This window comes from Bombus vancouverensis, chromosome 10, assembly GCF_051014615.1.
Source record: "Bombus vancouverensis nearcticus chromosome 10, iyBomVanc1_principal, whole genome shotgun sequence".
Lineage (NCBI taxonomy): Eukaryota > Metazoa > Arthropoda > Insecta > Hymenoptera > Apidae > Bombus > Bombus vancouverensis.
Genome location: NC_134920.1, coordinates 3,769,346 through 3,794,321, shown reverse-complemented (window position 1 = coordinate 3,794,321; position 24,976 = coordinate 3,769,346). Strand labels below are relative to the sequence as shown.

Below are 24,976 nucleotides of genomic sequence, written 5' to 3'. Positions count from 1 at the left end.
TTATAAAATAAATATGAAAAATTGATATTTGCATTAGATATTCTTTAATTTTCGAGCTGAGTTATTCTATGTGCGAGGATGTTAAGGAAATTGAACAAATTTCGATATTTAAAATAATAATTAAAATAATTGTTCTAACTTATTGAAACTCGAATAGAAGATATACCTAAAGAGGGCAGACAAAAAGAGACATAAGAGTAACAAAATGATCACATACATTTTATAGGATAGGAGCGTGTGATACATTTTAACGAAATAACGTGGAGTCAGTTTCATAAATAACCGAAATGAAATCCTGCCGGGATGTAGTAAGTGAAGATAACAACGTGTCGATATAGGTTAGAGCATGGAAAGAGACGTTATAAGGCTGGTGCCTATAAATTTCGTACTATTACTTCTGGCAAGTATACGGTGGGGTAATAAAATGCAATATAACACAGAGCCTGAACGTGTCTATGTAAGATTCCTCGCTACACGCCGCGAACATAGAAGACCACCTATGGAGTGAGTTGGAATTCTTGCAAAGACAAAGAAAGTATGCGACGTTTCTGGAAAGTATCAGACGAAATGTAAATGAATAAATCTTCTGAAAACAGTAGATTATAATATTCTTTATTTTATCTTTAATTTTATCATTAATAGCTTTCAAATAATAATTAAACGACATTAAAATCGTAAATTTTATTGCAGACCTCACAGACTAAAATAAATATAGTCTCAATTGCATCAAGAAGTTTAATTTTTCATATAGCACACGACGATTAAAATTCAAGTTATCAGGACTATAAATAATAGTGAAAGCAAAACGTAATTGGTGGTTGCTCGAATCTTAGCAAATTTGTTAAAACTCTTTTGTAAAATGAAAGAAGCTTCGATTGTGCTTTAACGAAGAGAAACTACTAACTCCAGCGATAATTTAAACAATTTGTCCAATTGAAATTTGAATCTTTCCATCCTTGAATTATCCATCGTAAAAGTGTCGAAACTGATCGATACTCATCAACGTAAACATCTACTCGCTGTTATCCACTCTAAAATCTTACACAGCAAAAAAGGAGCGCCAAGATACAGTAAATCACAAGCTGTTCTCTCAGAAACGTGTCACCATCGGTATCGAGAAGTCGTGACATTTATCTCGTCACAGAGAAGAGACGATGACGAACGGTCGCGCGTACTATTTCCTCGATCGACGTGTCTCTTGCTGTACGCGGATGATTTACATGGCAATAAACTAACGCCTTGGTGCACCACGAAAAACGCTTTTGATTTATCCGCGTACTTTCTCGAAGCACTGGACTTCTGCCAGACCGGAAGGTCCATCTCGCCGGAAATCACGGTCATAATTCAGCGACGACTACGGAGCCAAGGACCATGAAAACACCCTCCAGTCGAGAAGTGTCCCGCCGCTGGAATTTACATAAAGCGGACCGTGGTTTTGCAAAATCAATTTGAACTTTTGCGGTTCCACCTTAGCCTCGTCCACCTACCACTGCGTTTCCCCTTGCCTCACCGCTGGCTGCTTCTCTCTAACTTTATTACGTCCCCAAGAACGTCTGTTTGTAGAGCGCGGTAATAGAGTCCCTCGGTGGTGAAAGGAAGCCGCCGTCGAATCGCGTGAAACGGATTTCTATTCCTCTTTTTATCGGTACTATTCTGCCGCCTTTTCTCTATTTCCGAAGTCGTGGAATTCCCAATGCATAATTGCTTTTTGCTAGCCGTATATTCACATTTCTAATATTTTATTTTCTGGTGAATATTTCGCTAACTTTTCTCAACCTCGTGAGGCTGACGGTACAATATATCACGAGATAACTTTTAGAATAATTATTGGATTGTTTTATAACGTTTCTTTCACCACTGAGACATACTGAGACATGGGATCTCGTTATAAATGCTACTACATATCCCGTTTTAAGAATTATGATTAACCTATTTTTTTCAAGCATGAGCGTGTTATAGTTCGCATTATTATATTACAGTTAAAAGAAGAATCCTTGTCGAAAAAGTTAAATTGTATATTAATTAAATTAGAAAGAAAATTGTTGTTTAATCTAATGTTATACTGTTTTTGAGGGTCAATTTATCTCTTCTTATCTGATAAATCAAAGTTAATAGGAATTTTCTACAAAAATGATAAAACTTTGGATCCTAAATATATGATCAAACAGATACACAGACAATTGCTATGAAGAAAAAAGGATTACTATGCGAACATACCGGAAATTATTGTTCGCAAAACGATCGAAGATGATGATCCACCGACAACGACTTGCCTCTCTTTGTGCGTGGCCGATGCTTTTAAGCAGATGGAGATTTATGCGCTGGTAGACGAATTCCAAGCGTTCACCGGGTAATGGAGAGCACTCGTGGAAAAATCATGCATGAACGATTCGTTCGTTGACCCCCTTTGCATCCCGCTGACTCTCGGCCCTGCAACGGCCCTCGAAGACGATTCTACCGGGACTTTTAACAGAAAATCGAAGGAGCTCGTCGGGAATGGCACTTCAGGTTCCGTTGTCCCCTTTCAGCTTCGCATACCTCTCCTCTTCGTGTCTAAAATCGGCCGAACATCGTTTTATGACCGTTTTATGATCGTTTTACGACCAGCCGATTTTTGGTTTATTGAGAAGCTTTGCAGAAGCATAATGAAACGTTCAAAATTATGAAGTCTCCAAGATTAATCCTGTAATTTTATGATCTATAAATGTTCAGTTATTTATTTGTTCACGATCATTCTTTACCAATTAACATATTCACCGAAGCCTTTGAAGGTCTTCCGTTCTTTCTTCAAAACTGTTTCCGTTTTATGTAATACCCGATATTTCGTTTATCTTCTTAAGCCATTTTATCGAAACGCACACACAAATTGCAGCAGTTGCATCTGCAACATTACCAAAACAATTAAATCGACGCAAAACTTTCATCAGTAGCAACGAATATATTAAATTCTCCGTTTCTGCAATCTCATCCGATTAAAAATTTAAGCTTAAAAAAAGTTAAAAATTGCGCTTTAATTCCGTCGCTCTCAGAAGGCGTGTACGATCTTCTGACAAACGCTAGACCGGAAACGGCGCTGCATTTGCATTAACGCATCAACAGTTTCAAAGTCTGCAGACGACGAGGACGACAACGATAATTCTAGCCGTATTTGCAGGCGTATTTACAAGGCGCAGGGTGGGCCGCGTTTTCTACCTCGACGGCCAATATACAAGAGTGCCTTGTACATATGTATTTCCTGCATAATTTTGCACCAGCCTGGCCGTGTTCTCACTATGCGAAACTCGCGGAAGCCCTCGAGATATCCGCGGAACTTAATACGCTGCACGAGCTTAACTCGTTGTCACTTTTCCGTTCTAGCATTCTCCGACGTGAATCTCGACCTTGTTGGCAATATCGAAAATTAATCAAGTTAAGGAGCTAGATGATCTTGAGAAATCTTTTACGAGACACGAAGAAGGAGTGAAGATTGGCTTTTGATGTTGGTCGTTCGGTATAGGATGAGAAAGGATTAAGGTGTCTGGACGAGCAAATGTTTATACGGAAATATTTAAAAGACTATAGAAAGAATTTTATTATAGATGAGATTTCAATTATTGTACGATATATCTGTTTAGTATTATCGTTCTATAACAATTCAGTTTAATATTATTGTTGCCATAGCAACGTTACTTGCATCCTTTAAGAACGATCATTTTTCTACTTTCCAGTCAATATCGAATAATAATATAGCACTTAACTGCGCTATTTACGTTTAATTTAATGAATATGTAAAATAAAAAATATGTACTAGACTGAAATTTCATATAACACAAGCGTTAATGTTATTCCATTTGATAATAACTTTTGGATTAACATAGCTATTAAATGATAAAATGATACTTCGAATGTCAAAAAATATCAGATTTAGGGTTTAGTATACTCATTCGTAAAATTTAATCAAACCAGCAAGTATTTCGATAATCCCCGAAATCAAAATAAGTCTTAAATTATTAGATCGTTTTGAATCGTCGATTGAATTTTCCATTCTCCGTAAAACACACTACCCTCTCGCAATTCTGAAATTCACCATATCCTTAAACCTCCAGCTAAGAAAACCGGCTGATCAAAAAGACATTTCCTGTTTCCTTGCACAAGGTTAACGGCCCTCAATTTTCTTTCACCTTTGTACACGAACTGAACGAACGCAAAACGGTCGTTCTTGGTTATTTTGGCCGTGTATCAAGGAAAGAAAGCGTTCGAACAGTAGCGTAACGAGGTACACAGGCCTTTGAAGTACATTGTTTTCCACCTGATTTGTCTCATCCCCCCTGTTCCCTGGCTTTTTCACCACCTAATTATCGGCCCGAAAAGCTCAGCTGGACGTGAGAACATCTGAGAGCCTTCTTCCGCGTACATAACGTGGAGCAACACGCGTAGCAACGATGGGCCCCCCTTTTTGCCAGATTTTCGATAGCCCTAAAAGCGTGCTCTCGTTACGATGGGGGCAGCCCACGCTAATCAGGATCAAAGTTAGGAGCCGCGTTCGAAAACGGCAAAGAGGATTTCGATGCTGGACCTATCGAGCCGGTACGAATACGGGCTATTCGCGTTCGTGATCTTCGTTAAATTGGCTAATCAGCTAATCCTGTCTTTGATTCGCTGGGTATCGGTTAGTTGGTAATGGCGAGGGTGAATCGAGAGACTTTAAGTTGTTTCTGGAGTTCATGGAATTTCATCGTGTAATACATTATGGCATTGAGTTAAATATTTTCAGGATTATTTATTTTGTTTAGTATTATCTTATTTAAAGTAGATTTAATGTGGAAAAAGAAAGTATATGTATATATTACGAAGGAATTGAAATACAAAGAGAATATTTTTGAAGAAGAGATAGCAGAGGGAAATTTTTAGATTGGGTAGATATTGAAGAACAATGCACTAGATCTAATTTGGGAAAAGAAAGTATTCTTTTGAGGAAAGAAAGTAATTGGAAAAAGAATTGAAAGAAATGTAAGAGAAATTTGTTTTGAGAAGAAAGGCTAGGAAAAATAATTTCATAGGATACTGCGTTAAAGACCTGAGATATGACTAAGATATGAGTTATTAAAAAGTTCTTTATTTCTTTTTTTATTTTTAGTGAAGTATTTTATGGAAGAATTGCATATTCAAAGTATACGAAATGTCACCATCCTCCAACCATGAATCTCTCTATGTTCGTTTATCGAAGATATTAAAATTTGCAAAGTATGTTAAATGAAATTATTTAAATGTACTTTAATTTAGCAGAAATGAAGATTTCCATGTTTACCAAATTCCATTTGGTCAAATATGTTAAATTTGAGCAGACGTTTAGTTACATTCTGATGCGATCCGAATGTTCTTCAAGCGGGCCGACCAGAGCAAGCACGTGTTGCATTTCGGTCGACGTGAATGCCAGGCGATACTCGCTCTTGCAAATAGTTTACATGCAAACGAGTTGGGCGTGTTCGTGCATGTGGAGCACGTGTATATTTTAGGTACGCGTTGACTAACTTGGTGCATTTCGAGTAAATTTGGAACAGACGTTCAGCATAGACCGAGTGAACGTCTGTTATTTTAATTATTACTCAACGCGAGCACCTACTCGATAATTTCTACCAATTCCCTTCATCTTCGTGTTTAATCAACTTGTTAGTCGAAAATCGAATTTACAAAGGAAAATTTACGATTACTTGTCCGCTACAAACTAGCAAATTTTTGACGAATAAAACATTATTTTTATTCTTATTTTTCTATTTATTTATTTTCTTAACAAAGATATTTCATATGGTTTAGAAAGGAAAATAAGGAAGATAAGGAAGATAGTTATCAACGTGAGCGAAGCACTGATTAATATTAATGGGACGCGAGTCAACTTGCTCTTCCGGTTCGCTACAAATAATAGCCGTGATGTCGCATTGTTCTATAGAAAGCGACCGCTGGCATTGCACATCGATGGCTGTGAGGCAATTCGCCGCGACCATCATCCCATTTGCACAATATAACGATACCGTGATCGTAATAATCGAGTTCGATTCGCGTTACTGGTAATTAATGTTAACATGCTGGATGATCGGCTGAATTGTAACGAGGTTACAGGAAGTTTGCTCGTTATAACGTACCTACCCTTCTCATCATAGAACTTTTCATCATTAAAACAATTTTTAAATATCAAAAGATTTGAATTGACAAATTGAAAGTTACGTTCTACTTTAAATTTTAATCTTCAAATTTCAGGATAATACAAATAAAAATAAAAGTTATTGCTACTTGTTCTATGTATGTAATTTACTGCTCAAAGATACTCAGATACTATTTGTCTTCATGTAATTCAATTACAAACTGAGAGATGAATTGGCAAGTTAAATTAATTTTCGACTGACGTCTGCAATTATCAAGATCATAGAACTATTTCGTTGTTTGACAAGCACTTAATCTCCAAATTCTTCAATTCTTCAATTACAAGCAGATTGTACAAAAGCTCCTCCAAACCGATAGAAAAATGTCCGATATTGATCCAAGCAGTGATATTAATATGGCAAATGTACCTATGTAGCAGTAAATATATTTCGTGGCTAAAGTTCGAATAAATAATTTTACCTCTAATTACACTCCGCTAGGACTCGCGTCCTATTACTATAAATCGATCATAGCGTCTGGATCACTTCCAGCCGGTATAATATCTACCTGATCAAAGATTTTCATTATTCAAGGCCATCCTCTTCTCCACAAGCCACACCAAAGATTCTAGCCACCACTCTCTACATTCCCATTCCTTGTTCCAACGAACCCCATCGACCTCGACAATCTCCAGCAGCTATCAAATAATTTCGACCAATTAACGACCGAGTAATTACAACAGCCTGTAAAATTGCGATACCGACACGCAATCAGAATTTTACGCGGATCGATCGTTGTCGAGGCAAAAACACTGGGCCAAGAAAACGGGTAGTAATTATGGCGATTATGGTATCAAAGGAACATACGTATACGGAATACCGATCGCGATCGCAGATTCTACAGCCGGTGCGTTTTAACGTTCGTCGAGCGGCCGTTTTAACGTGCGCACGGCGATTTATTATCACCAGTTGACACGTTGCTATAATTTACCGCTACGGCAGCAGAATATTTCTTAGATCCCGGATACCAGAGGGAAACGCGAAACAAACTGGCGATGCCCGGTCGGCCAGGACTAAGCGTTCATCCTACTTGGCGAAACGATATTTATAACGACGATTCGTTACCGTTTGTCCCGGTGTGTTTTATTCGCCGCGATACTCTGCGTCGACCTGTAACTGTATTACGAGAAACGACCGGGTTTCCATTCGAGAGAAAAGTAATCCACGTTGATGAAGCTTGGTAAAAGTTGTGCAAGTAACACGTGACCTCTTTCAGTCCGCTACGATGGCGACGATGGGAAAAAGTGGATTTGTGACTATTGAAAAGATGATACGTGGAAGGTATATAGCGTTTTCTCTTTTCTTCCTTTAGATTTAGTGGTTTATACTAGTTGGATTTTTACATACTTAAAATCAAATGTAAAAATGTAGGGAATTTACATATGAAATGGGCTGAAGTACTAAGAACTTCCATAATAAATATTTAATCCTTTTTAAATAAGCAAAATTCACTTTCGTTGTCCGACAAGTGTATAAGTGTATGATTCTCGAGCGTTTTTAAATATGAGAAGTTGTTACTTAAAGTTTTCAAAATAGAGTATTCTTTGATATAAACAAAATGTCGCGCTTATCCAAAAAACGTGTAAGTTTAAAGCTTCGATATTTAAATCTTTCGATGGAACATCTCGATATTACGTTCTTACTGAAAGATAAGAAGAAAGATGTAGAAATGGATATTCGATTGTCCATACTAGAATTCAAATATGAAGCAATTCTTTATTCGAGAGAACTCCAATCCCTGTAACTCTTCAAAAAATAATCCATTTCCACCCTACATCCGATAAATCTCCCTTAAACCGCTTTCGTCTGAGTTCTGAATTGATTTCGATAAGCCAAAGTCACATTACTGAAACCAAATTAAAGCGCAATATTTTCTCCAATAAGTTACCCATACGGAATACTTTATCCAACGATAGGAAGCCTGCGTTAAACGCGTTTGACGAGATTTTTTCGATTTCTGACGCTCTGCGCGCGACTCAAAGGGAAAATAGCTCGAATGGGAATCGCCTTTTCCAGCTCTTGATCGTTCGATTTTCATTAGCCGCGCGCCGTAGGAGTGAGACGAGCTTTGCAGAGGGCGGCGGTGGCTTTCCTCGCCAGTTTGGGGTTCGCCTTTAAAGCCGCTCACCAGCATTTGCACGCGGAAATTAAAAACGCGTGTCGGCGACGTGAACGCCGCTTTGATTTTACGGTTTTGCATCTGACGATATTGACTAATAATTCATCGAGAACCGAACATGTTCAACGACGATACGTACGCCGTTTTCTATTGGGCGCTCAGAAAATAACGTCCAGTTTATTTAAACGTAAATCAGGCAGATGGCCGTTGCAACATGTCTCGGACGTATGATCAAATGATACTCGGGGAAACGATCGTACCGTTAGAAATTCCGTTTATGGTCGTTTCACTTGAGTTTTCATAGCTCTAATAATGATAGGTTATTGGTGTATTCGTGCTTTTAAAGAAAAATAACAAATATAGAGGAAGTATAAATAGCAGTAATAGTAATATTTAGCAAAAAATTTAGTTCGACATATGAATCGCTTTATAGCCACATTGATCGATTCTATAAATTAAAGAATATAAGAAAGTGATGATATGTAAGAAAACCTTTTGAAAAGTGTTCTTTAAATTCGCCTTATAATTTGCCATTATTTATGTTATCCTCCGATGAATGAATTTATGAAAATCCTTGGTTTTTTGAGAATTGAATATTCGTTATGTACTTACATGATAGCAATAGAAAGTGGAATTGATCGAATTGGCTTCCGAAGGGCTCATATGTTAATCATTTAATTTACAATTTATTAATCTCATCCCTATTCTGACGTAATGATGACGAACTAGATCGTTTTATAAACGTTACTGATAAAATAAATACGCAAAATAACGTGACTTTTTAACACTTCACTTTACCAGTAGAATAGTGCTGACACGGTCAAGTTCCTCGACTACTGAGTCAGACATGTGATAACTAAATATGTTAGACCATCTGAACCCGGTTTCTAACCTAAACGAAAATCCTTAAAACACTTTGAATATGTACAATATATACCATTTCTTAATTTCACGCAATCGATCTCTGCAATACTCTCATTGTGTAATATTATTTCTTCGATTAATTTTTCATTATCTGATAATTTTCGATATTAACTGATTACAAATTGTTTACACTTGATTACAAATCGTGTTGATTACAACTGATTAAAAATCATACTATGGCCAAGGAATACTTTCAACCAAAATTAGCTTGATGGTCAAAGAACTTCAGCGTTTCTTCCTATACAAATCACCGTTAAAATTATGTCCATTTTAGTGTTCTAAATCACTCGAGAAACTATCAAATTGCTCGAACTATTTGATCAAACAAACTGAATCTTTCACACGCCACAAATCTGCCGACTCGTATCTCGACATTTCATTTCACGAGTTCAATTAATCTTCCGAGAGTTTCCAGCAACGTGTATAAATGATTCGTAAATCCTCGATGTTCATTAAGATTTATGGGTAACGCGTTTTGAAGGAATACGCGAGCCGAGCGTTTGCACGCGTCGAGACGATGAAGAGAGAAGGGGATGATCGTGGAAGCGAGAGAGGTTGGTGTTAACCTGAGGCGTTCGAATTTAGAGGCACGAATGCTTCGCACGTATTTCGACACCAAAGAGCCGTTGTCGTCTTTAGGGTGAGTCGCTTTGCAGTAAGTGGCAGCCGCTCTGCAAAGGACACCCTTGCTTCGGGCTCTCGCGTATGCAAAGCGATCATATTTCGCGTCGAAAGTCTATTAAATCTCCGTACGAGAAGCCACAATCCGAACGATATTTTCACTTTACGAATTATCCCATTTAAGTCGTGAGTTTCGCCGGCTTCTTCGCGATTGTGAACGCATTCGTTCGATATCTCCCTTCGAGTTCGTTTGATTCGGTCTCTTACGGATGGAAAAAATTCTTCTATTTGGCAGATCCACTTTGATGTTAGAAACAGAAAAACTCTTTCAGTTATTGTTGTTCCTGTCTACTGGTAGTGGTATAAAGAATTTTTAACTTTCGATATTGATTCGAAAGACAAAAATCAGGTCAAGAAGTCTTCTTATAATAGTAAATTATGCAACAGAACTTTGATTGTGAAAACTTCATGGGTATCCGACAAACTGAAGCCGATAAATTCTTCAAAATTTTGGGATTTTTCAACAAATTACACGAAACTTGAAATAGCATTGCATTCTCAGTGATGTTTCGGAACATAAAAATCGAATTCAGAGATTTTCATGTAATAGCACATAACTTAAAAAGTTGTATCTTTGAAACCTTGAAAGGAAGCCTCTTCTCCGTTAAACTCAAACCAATGAATTCTTGAAAAAAAAAAAAAAACGCGAAGTTTTAAAGAGAGTCGTGCAATATTTAAAACAACGTGTATCTTCGTCGTCTGGTATATTAAAAATCGCGTAAATCAAGTCGCGGAACGTACGATAAACGTTAAATAAAATCTATGACAATTAACGGAACGAACACAGTAACATGAAACGTTTCGTAGAGAAAGAGAGAATGTTGGAGGGTCTGGACGCTTTGCTCGACGTGTCGCTGTTTAGAGACGAGTTTCACACCTTCGTTGACGTCGAAATTGAACGGGCGCGTCAGCATCAGACGGCGACAAAGGAGCGCCGCGATGTCGGCGCAAATTTCCCGACGCCAGCGTCGCTTTGGCCGAGAGCTGCGTGTTCGACTCCCACCCCTGGACGAACGCGAAACGATCGTAATTTCAACTAACAGCTGCTCGGCCCGACGCGTCTCAACGAGACACGAAACACCCTTAAATCAAGATCTTGCCTAAACATGACCGTTTGAATAGTTCGTTCTCGTTGCTCCGTCTCGAAATAGACGGCGCCTCTCTCGTATCCAGTTCGTTTCTGTTACGTGCTGTAAATGGTGAAAGAATCCTCGATTATGGTAAAGTACATGTGTTTGTGCGCGAAACAAATAGGGCTAATTAATCGGAAATAAAAGAGAAGTTCGTACGTTTGCGTGAAAAAGTACTGGAACTTCAATTTCTTGTTTAACCTTTTACATATCTATGTATCTACTTATCAATTTTGTTTTGGATTTTGTTTATTATCATACAAAAGGATAGTCTTGCTACTTTTCGAAGTACTTCTACTAATATTGAATACTTCTCGTGTACGTTCTCAGACGAAGTGATAAAAGTGATTAACGATGATAATCATGGAAATTTTAGAAACGTAATATACAGGGTGGTTGGTAACTGGTGGTACAAGCGGAAGGGGGTGATTGTACGCGAAAAAGGAAGTCGAAAATGTAGAATAAAAATTTTTCGTTTGGGGCTTTGTTTTCGAGAAAATTGACTTTGAATTTTCGCTCGTTATAACGGACCTCACTGTAGATCATTGTCTCGATGGAAAAATTAAAAAAAAAAATAAAAAAAATTTGTTATTCTATATTTTCGACTTCTTTTTTCGCATAGAATCACCCCCTTTCCGCTTGTACCGCCAGTTACCAACCATCCTGTATAAGTATTGGAGTGTAACATAAATTCGTTCTGTTCTTATATTCATTATATGAACGAAGACAAATGATAATTACATGTAATAATTACACGCAAATAAAATAGAAACAACAAATTCTTCTAGAGGACGTGACACATAAAATTTGGCGAACTTGTCTCGATTCAGAAAACTACAAGTTACACGTGGAGTTCGAAATTACAGAAACTTTACACAGATCGAGTCCCTAAGATGGTCAAAAAAATCTTCTTTTTCCTAATAATCAACCAGAAAACCAATCACCATCGGAATTTTGCTTTCATTTAGCAATAAGAGGCAGCTGCATGCCAACTGACTCCATTCGATCGATGTCTTTCATAACGATTTCAACGAGTCGTTCGAGCGCGATTTAATCTTTTCTGAGTGAGTCGAATAAATTCATTCGGTCGAAATTAACATTCCCCGAGGAGATGATCCATCGACGAGAAGATACGAGCGTAGTCACAGGCTTTTCTCTTCGGGGCACAAGAAAATCGGCTCGGGCTGTCGTCCCGTAAACGTTCACAGGATCGAGTTAACCGTCTGATTACTCGAGGGCGGCGTGCGCGGGACCTTACCCTTGTTCCCGTTCACCTTTATCTATCCTCTTCCGACCTTGGAAAATGGACGTTTGCAATTTAACGGAATCTCTGCATATAGAGTGGCCTCATCGTCACGGTTCTATACTCTAAATGACGTCCCGGAAGTCCCTGTACTAATTCTATGGGTCTTCCAATGGTGACGCCCTTTCGTCCATAGTGTAGGGTGAACGCGAGACAAGGGCCAGTTACACAGGGGTTGGCTTGTTATAATTGCGCCAGCTTTCTTCATGGTGCACCTGAAAGACCAAGGAAACAAGTATCTTTCTTCGCTGCAGAGATCCGATGGATTTAATTAATTATGAAGGAATGCGAAGAAAGACGAGGATCTTTCAAAGAAAGCATTCTACTTGAGCATCTGCGAAGGAATTCTTGAAATGTCGGTGGAATTAGAGATAGATGACGGAGTTTAACAGGTTCACTGATGTGAATGCAAGACGCACAAGTTACATGATCGCAACGAAATTTGTATAATAATTATGGCAAGCATATCCGTAAAGTTTTACAATATGAACAGAGATCTCTGCTTCTGTTTTGGGATTCGTTTTATTTTTCAAGGTGCATCGAAAAGATTGAAGCTCCCGTGTTCTTTGTCTTTCAAGTGAAGTTATATTATGCAGATTGTTAAGAAATAACAATTGGGTAGCCTAAATTGAATGGAGAACAAGAAAGCTTACTTCAGTTTCGAGATGGTTGATAGGATATTTAATTAAGAAAGATATTATTGTGTGAAAATTGGTGGGATTGAAACATTAATTTGGCAAGTTGTACTCGAAAATAGTATTTCGTGTAATGCGTTAATGGATAAGCGATAAAGAATCAAATATTTTAGGGGAAATTCGGGAAAAAGGGAACAAAGGGTGATATACAACTCGAAGCCAGACAAAAATTACAGCGAGGGTTGGCCAAGCCTTAAATCTTTTCTTGTTTGTTCTGGTCTTGCCGACTCATAATTATTCACAGCGTAGTACACGCCATAAATCCAAGGGAAACCAATACTTTCCCGATAATGTCAACCATGGTCATTCTAGGAACCCTTTAATACAGATTTACAAGTATACGCGAGCCAACAAGGAAACCTACCCCAGCCTGTTTATATAGGGTGTATTACGAATTAATCCGAAACAAATGAAACTCTCTCGCAAACGTACACACTTCTACGATTTAACTGCATTTTTCCCCAATTACATTTTTACTTTCGATTCATAGCGCGAAAAACTTTATATACGTTATCAAATTTTCAACAAATCTTCTTAAACAGTCATTAAAATGTTCAGTTTAAAGACTACAAGGATAATTCAAAGAATTAAAACGAACAAAAACGGGGCAGCTGTGTACAATAGTTACAAACTAAAATAATTTTCATAATCATTTATTAGCAACTACAATTTTTAAACCTCCGCCCTTCTTCTATTTTTACACGCTTCGTATCGCATAAAAACTCATACCCTTGCTAGGCACACAGAGTAACGAATGGAACATATAAAAAAGAATCGCTGAAGCTTTTTATTTGTCCTCGTGGAACGGTGGCCGTAGACACGCGGCACACCCGGTATAATTTCGTTGGTTCGCGACAAACAATAGCCAAGCGTGCTCGTGGAGCAGCAAAACGTGGACTCGAGCTGGGAGGGGTTGGAAAGGGTGAATTGCAGCTACGTGCACCGGCATACGAATCATCCCTTCGCGTGGACCGGCGCACGGGCGCGAAACGTCGTTGCCTGGCTCGAGGGCCCCTGAAACCGTCGGCGTCGCCTCGAATCTAATGGATCGCACCGATACTTATGGTCAAATCGCGACCAACAGCCCTTCGAGGCCCAATGCTCATTAGCATTCCGTTCGAGCACAACTGAATGAGCGCTTTTGATAATCGGAAATACCCGCTCGAAGACGTAAATTAGGCGAGGGCGGTGCCGTTATTATTGCACCGCGCACAGGGGTTACCGGGGCGAAAAGTGAAAAGGGTGGTTACGCGGAGACCTTGAGGACAGCTGGCTTTACGATTCGGACGTGACTTCTCAGGTGTTCTTTAGATGATGGAATTTTTCTGGGCGGTTGGAGCGCGCGGTGCACTTGAACCTGGCTGGTAGGGAACTTGGGCGGGAAGATTGGAAATTTTAATTGGGATCGAGGAAGTTTTGAGATTCTTCGAATTTAGTGAATTTTAGAGGTGGAAGGCGGGTCGAGCGTTCTTGACGAGGTTTGTGAAATTGTTTTTGCCGCGTTGATCAGATCGGTGTATCAATTTGTTAATAACTTGACAGAAGTATCTTGTCAGACGCAATAGCTTCTTTATTTGCGGCGTCTTACTTTTTTATGTGTCATTTCGCATTTCTTAAAGACGAATTGGAATATACTTGTAATGTAAATACATTTAATCACTTTATTTCTTAACCATTCTATCGTGTGGTGTTAAGGCTTAGAACTGAATATCTTTTTTATTGTATTCTTTATGTTAATGAGACGTATGCGGATTGATTAATTACATTTATTTAATAAATGCGGTTAAATCACTTAAGAACTAACGCGGCGATTTGTAAGAACTAAAATGTAATAGAAAATTATGTATATTAATTTTTACTTTTATTATATAATATCCTTGAAGTTTTTCGATCTATTTAAGGGATGATTAACAGGTTAAAACGGAAAATATTACATCAAAACCGTCGTTAAGAGCTTTCACCGATGATTAAAATATGCAAAATTTATGAAAATTTTCTTCGATAATTCTATCCATATTTAAGCTGAAAATTGTATGACGAAATGTAACAGAAAATATCACAAAATATCAATTTTAACTATCAAATCGCCTATTCACAACAATTCTATTTTATTATTCAATTGTCAAGTAATATTGTATCTTCTATTACAATGTCGGGCTAGCAATTAAAAATCGTTTCTTAAATTGAACGACAATCGAAATTCTATTCGTTCGAAGTTCAAACTCTAAAATGTTATCTCATGGAACAAGTTGACCAACGATTGGGTTCTGAATCGCGCATAGATCGGAAGCTTACGGTCGAGCGTTTCTCAATTAACTTTCGCGGCCACAAACGCAACGGAACTGGAAACTTTCCCTGTAACTTTCAGCAGGATTTCCTTCTCCCGCGTAATTCCTGTTGCTCGAGTTTTAAGCTGCCTTAACAGGGGCTTAAAGTTCCTCGAGAGATCGCACTCTACGTGTACTTAGAGATTACAAACACGCGGATGCCGAATTCCGTTTTTCCAAACTGAGAAGCACACAATTTTTTCTTCTCTTTCTTATGAATTCGTAACTCTGATATATAGGTCTATTAATAATTCTAAAATTATTAGAATTAATATTAACCTAATTTAATAATTTGCGACATCGATACCGATGGTTCATGTTTGATGTTTCAAGTGCTTTGAAATTCGCATACTTTGATCGTCAGCAACTCTAGTGTTGAAGTGGAACGGTAAAATATCTGTAGAGGACTTGTGTAGGATGGTTGATCGTGAGATTTATTAGATGAGATTACTCGTTGTTGAAACCGTCAAGTATATTTAGAATGTTAAATAAATAAATACAGTTACTGTTCGCAAAGACGCTCGTACTAACGGATTCGCCAAGACAGTCTATAAGTCGCAAAATAAGATCGCTAATAACTTGTTGATAACTGATCGATAACTCGGTAGATACTTGTAGATACTTGATAGATACTCGATAGATACTCGTAGATACTCGGTAAATACTCGGTGAATACTCGGTAGATACTCCTAGATACTCCTAGATACTCCATAGATACTCGTAGATACTCGTAGATACTCGGTAGATACTCGGTAGATATTCGTAGATACTCGGTAGATACTCGTAGATACTCGTAGATACTCGGTAGATACTCGTAGATACTCGTAGATACTCGGTAGATACTCGTAGATACTCGTAGATACTCGTAGGTACTCGGTAGATACTCGGTAGATACTCGGTAGATACTCGGTAGATACTCGGTAGATATTCGTAGATAACTGACTGATTCGACTAACTGATAACTGCTAGATAACTGAACTCTTATGGTCACGTTCGTTTATTTATACTGGTCGGGGGAGAGCCGGAAAATTTGAATTCGAGTTTGCTTGACGGTTGCACGTAGCGGCGACATTGTTTTGTCCGGAGTTTATTTATTATTACGTTGATTATCGAAATACTAAAATACTTAACAGCTGTGACATTAAAATATTCAAGCTTAACTGTTTGAGTTAAAAAAAACGTACTAAAGTACTGAAACAATTGCATGCAAGAGTCTAAGAGCAGAATGAATTATTCTAAGCAGTCTGTTGGTACCTAACGATTGTCTTCCATTTCAGGAGAGCTTGGAAGAGCGGGTACAAGAACTGGAACAGGCGTTGCAAGCAGAACGTCTTGCTGCGCAACGAGACCGAGCGACGATTACGAAGCTGCAAAGACAGATCAACAAGGTGAGTCAAACAAAACTGACTCTGATTTCAAGTAATCATATCGTATAATCAATCCATGACTATCTACAAACATTATCGAATATCATATCTATCAAACATACGTAACTCACGAACAATTCTTACAATGCATAACTTATTCGTGATTCATTGTAATCACGATGAGATAAGATATAATATATTATCGGAAACATACGAATCAATAACTGAATTATCAATTGCCCATTACACAAATTAAATCGATTAATCGTTTGAAAGAAAGTGCTGATTAAAGGTAGCCAGTGAGACGTGAAAAATCAAAAGAAAGAGATTAGACTTCTTCGAACGAGTTGCAGTTGTCGTATCGCGAGTTCGGTTAAACTCAGTGAAACGTTCGCTTAATTATAATCACGTGTCTTTCCTTTCTCGCGATTTATTTCGAGTTGTGTAATTTAGATATTGCCTTGCAACGCCTGTAATCGCTTCCGTCTGGTTTATGCGACCTGCAGTTCTCGCGGAATCCGTTGAATTATCTCGCACCATTCCGCGGATTATCCAGAGACCAGTTATTTCGTGATACGCGAGAATTTAACTGCAATTGGAATGTATTAGGCAATTTACAGTGACCGTTGTGGCAGGGCTCCTGCCTAAGATCATTTTTCCAGATTAAAAACGCTGTGGGAATGTTATTTGATTTGTGTGAAAATAGCAGAATACGCGACAGTCGATTTATTAACGCACAGCAATTTATTAACGAACAGTTGAATTTTCAATTCATCAGCTCTTAAAAATAAATCTCTCTTTTCTAACGAATTAAGCTCTGATCATGTACAGTAACTACAAAAAGTATTTCTACGCGTCCTTATTTTCCAATGAAGCGTTTTCTATTGAGCCCTAGGTTTCTTTTTCATAACATCACATTTTTCTAGTTATATAAAGCTAATACTAAGCCATACGAAATTTAATATACTTGAAGCAATTAGCATGTAGATCCTCCAACAAATGCAATTGTGTGCAAATACTTTTTATAACCATCGCACTGAAATTAAAAAATTCGTAAAAGTGGCTCTATCTTTTTCCTGGCAGAATCAGATGAATGAAACCTTAGTTTGATTCTTTCTCTGTCTCTTTGTCCCTCTGTGACTCTTGAACTTTTAAGATTTTTATGTCGAACGAAGAGCTAATCATCTTCATCAATAATTCTCTACCACTTCCCTTTCGCGAAAGCAAAACATGAAAACATGAAAAACCACGCGAAAAATTCCCAAGAAACAGCCACTCTCCGGGATTCTCCTGAAATCCTTAGGATTTCACTAACAGCACGAAGGAAGCTGCGTCTTACGAAGACGCATAAATTCCCAGCAGATCCCGGATAATCCCGTATACTCCCTTTTAATCCGTTCGCGTTTCCGAGTTTCTCACATTCGAAACGGTGCGGTGGAAATTGCCCTGGCTGAAGGAAAATGATGCACGAGCGGGACCAGCGTTTGTGGTCTGTTTCTGACATCGTCAGCCTTTTCCCTTCGTTTCAACAGGCCTATAAACCATCGTGACAAAAACAAACGGGGGTAACGAGTGGAAAAATCGGGAAATACAACAGCGGAACGTAATCTCGCATGATTTATGTGCTTTCGGTTAAGTTTCCGTTAACGCCAATCTGGAGACTGACTCAGAGACGCGTTAAAATTATTTATTTCTCTTCGATACTCTGTGCGGAACAATTCCGTGCACGTGGAGAAATTGATACTGACGATCTCGATCAAACAGTAAACGCTGCGAAGTCGAGCGAAGTTGTGTCCTGAAAATTTATGACCGAATTTTTCATAGTGCTGAACAAAGTGTCCATTGTGAAATGTTTTAACTTATCGGTTCATAGGTGATTACTTGGATCATAGATGATCGTAATCGAATGTTTCACTGTGGTGAATGAACTGGAGTATTTTAAACCTTGATCGGTATCATTAAATCTGTGCACATATATATATATTATATTTTAGCAGATAAATACCATTAATCGTCTTTATCACACGATGTACGAAATATAAATTACAAGTTCTCTAAAATTAAATAATCCACGTCAAACTGTTATGCATCACCAAGATACCAGTTGATTAATCGTAGCAAGATTTTAATTGACAAGAAAAGTAATTTTTAGAAATGCTGTTATGTTCTTCGAATATTTTTGAGGCAATTGAGGCTAAAATCCCATCATAAAAATAAATTCATCAAAAAGGGTTAAGAAAATAGAATTAAAAGAGTTCTTGGAATTTTTGAGTATAGTTCCTAAATAAAATTTAGATATATTTAAAAGAAGTAGGAGGAAGCGATACATATAACAAACGATAAAAAAATCGAAGTTTCTTTTTGAAAGGGAAGAAAGTTAAGGAAGAATCTATAGTACAAAGTCATTTTTCGGTTGATTTTTATTTTTTCGCGGGCTATCTCCGATTATCCTTTGTACCCATTCGTCCCCGACTCTTCTTTGTCTGGCTGTTCTTGTAAGTAAAAGGCAAAAAGGAGAAGTTTAAGGAGGTCTCCTGGTAACTGTTGGTAAGAGAGTTTCCCGCAACTTGCCGGAGAATTTCATCGGAGTTATTTGAATTTCCGCATAGCTCTCGAAGCTGGAATGCAAAAAATTCGCGGGATACTTTCAGACAATTTTCAGACCGTGTCTAAATCACGTCGAAACTTCGAGTTGTCTCTCCGACCAGTTTTCGCTATCGAACTTCTTTCCTGGTACCTAAAAGGCATATGAAAATTCTTTGTCTGTCTTTCAAAATATCTCATCTCTTTGATAAAATATGCTAAATACTTCTCTTTCTTTTTCTTACAGGATCGTCTTAAACGCGTTAATACATTTTGCTGCTCTTTCCCCTATCTTCCTTTCGTGTCAAATTTTGTTCTTTTCTCTTAAGACGTTACAAACATTCGGTATACGACTTCGCTGTAAACGAATTAATTCATTTTCCATCTTTTTACCACCATTACCATTTGAAGTCAGTTTAGGACGACGATATCGCTTCTTGCAAATTTTTTACATACTTTTTTTTCATTACACAATGCAAATATCCTGCATATATCTTTATTATATATAATCCTTTTATTTTTCCTTCTTCGACCACGTCAAATTCTATCATTCAGATCGGATGTTGTCTTACAATTTTCAAATGTTATTTCGCGCCACATGCCGCACTGTTCGATAAGTCAGAGAAAAGGGTTGCTGGAAAGCGACGGATGGGAGCCATGGTGCTTCCAACTTATTTCAACGCCACTCGAGTAACACGCGTGCCGTGTACGAAGTGGTTGTCGAGGAAATAGCCTATTATTTGTAACGAATACTGGCTTTGCGAGATAAAATTGCTTAGGGTGGAGATTGTAAAGGGTCAGATCCAATGGAAATGTTACTCGATTATAATTTTACGTTCTTGGGGTTGCTATTAAACGTGCACCACCTAATTCTATGCAAAATACGGGACGTTAATTTTTATTTAATTGCCATAGTAATAGCAATAAAGGCAGTAAACTACAATTGGCACTGGTTGTTGTATATTGGCATCCCATTTAATATTAAATTCGAATAGAATTTATTTTACATGAACGCAGTCGTCAAATGAATACAAATTGCTGGTTTGATGCGAATGCAATAATATATAATCTATCATAATAATTCATAGTATTCATAGTATTTCAATTATATTGTGTTAGAAGATTCATTTGTTTTCTGTAAATATGCCTGCTATAGAATAATACAACAAACACAAATTAACGTAAATGAATAACTTCTACAAATTTCTATCGATACGTAGAGTGATTCAAATTAGTCAAAAGAAGAGGATAATCAAAAGATAGAGATATAAGTATATTCACGCACGCTTGTTGAATTTTACGAAGAAGAGTAAGAAAGACAAAGCACATTCTTGGCGAAGCAACGTTCCGTGAAAGTGAATTGAAAGGGAGGACAGGTGAAAGCTCGAGACTCTTGAGAAAACACCCCGGTTGACATTTGCAACGTGCGTATTCTTAGAGAAATGCTAATGCAACGATATTGTCAATTATGTGAGTCGTTTGCCGTGGAAAATTTCGTTTTTGTTGTTAACTTTCCCTTTTAACGGAATTCAACGTGAACGCAGTGCACCTCCTATGATAGAATTACTTTTCGACCAATGTAGATTTCGTAAAATATGCAAGTTGAACGATCATCGTATTTTTTACTTAACGTCGCGTCATAAGGAAAGAATTATCGAATTCTCAAATTTTTTATTCGACGCTCTTGTTAGAAATTTTCATTCTATATTATTCATAAATGAATTACAGATATTTATGTATCGTATATCATGTATAGTAGTCTAAAGTAGATGTTTAACACACGATCAGTCAGAAAGTAGTCACTAAAAGTCATTTTTCCCGAAATTGTTCCACAGAAAACACCTCTAGCGTAAATATTTTAGGGGCTTTGCACTCGGTTCCAACTACTTGCGTGGACAATGTCTATTCGAGATCAGTGATAGGAAACAATATATCTCCCCAGAAACTTCCCTTCGGTAATACCTTCATGGGGTGCACGCTCTACCGTGATGAAATTGACACTTCGAAGCATTTTCACGTTTTCATGTGGGGAAGAGTAATTTTTTGGCGGAGGGGGAATCTAGGGAGGATTCTAGTAACGCAAAGACCTTTTTAGAAAAAAAGGTGCCAGCAATAAAAAACAACGCTATAAAAATAAATAAATAAAATGAAACTGCTACATTGGAAAAAGGTTCTAGCCATATGAAAGAAACGCAAGGATTGCAAGCAACACAAGGTTATCAAAAAAGCAGTTACTAACAATAAAAAAAAAGTTAACATATAAGACAACAAAGCACAGATGCTAACGGGGGGAATTTCAGCACTAAAAAAAGATACCAAAAGAAGGAATTGTACCCATAAAAAACCAGGACCACCAGAAATAGAGGTTGATCTATCAAGTAAGAACACGAAGAAAAAGGAGTAAAAAAGTTTTTCAGACTTCGTTTCTCGCTCGATTTCGCCAATTTCCACCTATGTACCTACATCAAGGCAACAGGTTGAAGCTCCTAGAGTATCACGGTCCCACTTTTACTATTTCCTTACTACCAAGAAAACCCAACTTCTTGCTGAACATTCGAAAAAGAGGAAGTTATTTTTATGCGCACGGCCACACAAATATTGTTCTATCCTTGCCAAACAAAATAACCATCAACCCGAGTAAAACGGTTTAATGGTCGTTAACGCTGGCAACCAGTTCCAGAAATTCCTCTCCGGATAGATTTTTTCGATGTGTATACCTGCGTGCCCTTAGAACCCCTTGGCACGCAACGAATTCGACGAACCGTCGCCAGTGCGATTTGCCTTCGGTCCATTTGCAATCGGAAACGACCTTAACTTTCCTGCCGTTTGCGGCAATGCGTTCCATTAACCTAACGGAGAGGACCGTTGGGGACGCCGCGCGAACGGAAGGGAAAGTATAAGGCCGAAGGGTGAGTTTAAGGAGAGCCAGAATCTCCTTCGTGCCAGACTGCCGCCTGATCCGGAGGCTTTCGTTCAACCAAGAATCTGCGTTCTCTTTTCAATGTTCGACTTTGCCATTGAACAATAGCCATCATTTTTTCTTCTTTTTCTTCTTCTTTTTTTTTCTTTTTGCTTCTTCCAGATGAGAAACTTCCGCCGAACAACTGCTAACGATGGATTAATATCTCCTTTAACGAAGTTGCAGAAGTTCTTTCAGCAACTTCATTATTCAGAATTACTCGTTTGCGAAAGAGAACTTGAACGTTGTAGATTTTTTATTTTTGACGATTAATAGAATTAGAAGATGTGTAGAAGTATCTATAATGAAACTTGTGGAAATATTGAAATGCAAATATTGTATATTAGTAAGCTTTGAAGGACACATAAAAAGTAAAGTCAGTCAACGTTACTCGGTTGAAATCAATTTTACTGAAAAGATATTCTAAAATAAGAATAATAAAAATAAAAATAATAAACGAAAAAGGAATAATAATAAACGTAGTAGAAGATCTTTTATGAAATATGTTACGATATACAAATAGACAAATTTTATATTAGCGAGCAATCGAAGATATAAGAAAGAAATAAAGTAAGACACTGTAATTAATGTATTAATGTATTAATAGAGAATAAATTTTACCAAAATATATTTCACGGAAAAAGAATAGTGAAATACCTTTTCCAGAATGGCTTTAGTAGATCGAGTAATGTTGCCAGTAAGCTCCAACGAGCAAAAGTTAAGCCAATTGAGATAAAAGTTTGAGGGTAAAGTTATATTTGCACGAATCCCTATCTCCAACCATACGGATCGCTATCGTTGAAAAAAAAAGAAACACAATTCTCCATCGAGATCGTAGATATCTGTGAAAACTAGGTCAGTCGTTGGAAGGAATGTCCCTTATCCGAAAAGAACTGGCTCCTATTTCCGTGCTTTACAGCGACTTTATGGACAAGCTCGAAATTCGAGTAGATCCGAATGGCCGTTTTACGCACGAGGTGGACGATATCACGGAAAAATGAACTTACGAACGGTGAAATGGACCGGCGAAATGGAAAGGAAGGAACTGGAAGTATCGTATAGTATAGGGGACAGATAAGATACGTAACTATTTGCACCGAAACACGCCAGGGTTGTAGAAGTAACAGAAATCGTCGATCGCGTTTTCGATTCTTTTTCATTGTCAATACTTCATTGAACGAATAGAAACCATAAAAGAATTGAGTGCAAAATTCTCTTTATAAAACGGTAAAAGGTATACAACAAAAAATGGCTAAAATAAATTCTAAAACGCTTTACAAAAATATAAATCCATGTTGACTACTAAAATTTTGTAGCTGCAGTATATAGTTTTATTATATCACTAGGACGATAAATTATTGAATATAGAGGCAGATTTACTGCATAAGTATAGTAGAAGATACAGTAGATCCATTTACTGAAATTAAATTTTGTATATCAGAAGTCCATAGCCTACAATTTGTAAGTTGTTAATTCGCCGATGTTATTACCTGATAAATTATTCTACCATAGCCAAAATGTAGTATCGAAAAAGCGTAATATCATATCAACAACTATAAGATATTGAAGTATCTAACTATACAACTACGTGTCTTCTTTCCCTTCTGCACACGGCTCTTTCCAGAATGTCTCAAACAGTGTTAGACGAAGCAGTGTTGAACGTATCAGTGCTAAGTGCAACAGTGTAAATAGTATATACGTATCGAACACTTAAGTACGCAAAAACACTCGAGTATCCAAATTATTGCAAATATCTAAGTACTTAAGCATTCCAGTTTCAAATGTCTAAGGGTACACAAGTACCTAAATATTCATCTATCCCAATTAATACTCGAACATCTAACAACAGATACCTACCGAAACGTTAAATTACCAGAATATTGAACTACGAAAATACCAAAGATCTCAACTCCCTGTAGAATCCTAGTAATCCCCCAAGTGCTCGATCACTCGATTTTAAATACTTTTGCATAAACATCTAAATATTCCATTACGAAAATACCGCATTCTCTCCAAAAAAAAACTCAAGCTCCACTCTGTATTCTTCAACCTTTTACTCTTCCTGGTACACCCAGCTCGATCCCCCGAGTAATGCCTACAGCACGTGGCAATCAGCTAAACAGGGTGAGAAAGTGCGCGATCTATTGGACGATCTTGTGGATCTTGGACGTATTCCATTAGCAGGGGATTTCTATTCGGACGAGAAGAATCGAACGGCGGAGACACGGTCCACGTGTACCAGGACTTTTCCCAGCCGCCTTATAACCTACAAGATCCGAAGCGTTTAGTAGACGCGATCCGGTCCAAGCCGGCGTAAATCACCCCGATAGGGAAGCGCGTCGCTACGATTCCGACCAGAAACGAGGAAAACCGGACGACAAAACGGCAGTTCACGCCGGGACCCAGCCATTCAATTAAGTTTATCTCTGGCCCTTTCAGACCGCGCGCCGCGTCCACATACATCAGCTTTCTGCTGGAATCTTGCAACCTGACCACGTACCCATGTGCCTGCTCTGGTTTTTCAAACCTACTCTGCACTGTTAAGGACGTGTACGCAGCTGCACGGAAGAACCTAATCTAAAAATCGTCCAGCGTACAGCCATCCTCGGAGAACCGCCATGTTCTTAAGGGATGCTGGAATCGTGCAGTCGAAAGTATTTCTTTGAAACAGGCTCAATTAACAGACAATTGCTCGAAACAATTCAAAGGTCG

General features: G+C 37.9%; 1 protein-coding gene across 11 annotated transcripts in view; it reads left to right on the top strand.

Annotated features, from left to right (window-relative positions):
* LOC117159230 (uncharacterized) overlaps positions 1 to 24,976 on the top strand; it is a 391,709-nt gene that overhangs the window by 278,155 nt on the left and 88,578 nt on the right. For all 11 annotated transcript variants that reach the window (XR_004464529.2, XM_076622383.1, XM_033338894.2 and 8 more), the window contains one exon: positions 16,633 to 16,743. Coding sequence is in view for 10 of the 11 variants with exons in the window: in XM_076622383.1 (XP_076478498.1) it covers positions 16,633 to 16,743 (111 nt within the window). In the remaining variant the exon portion in view is untranslated. The remainder of the gene's footprint in view (positions 1 to 16,632; positions 16,744 to 24,976) is intronic.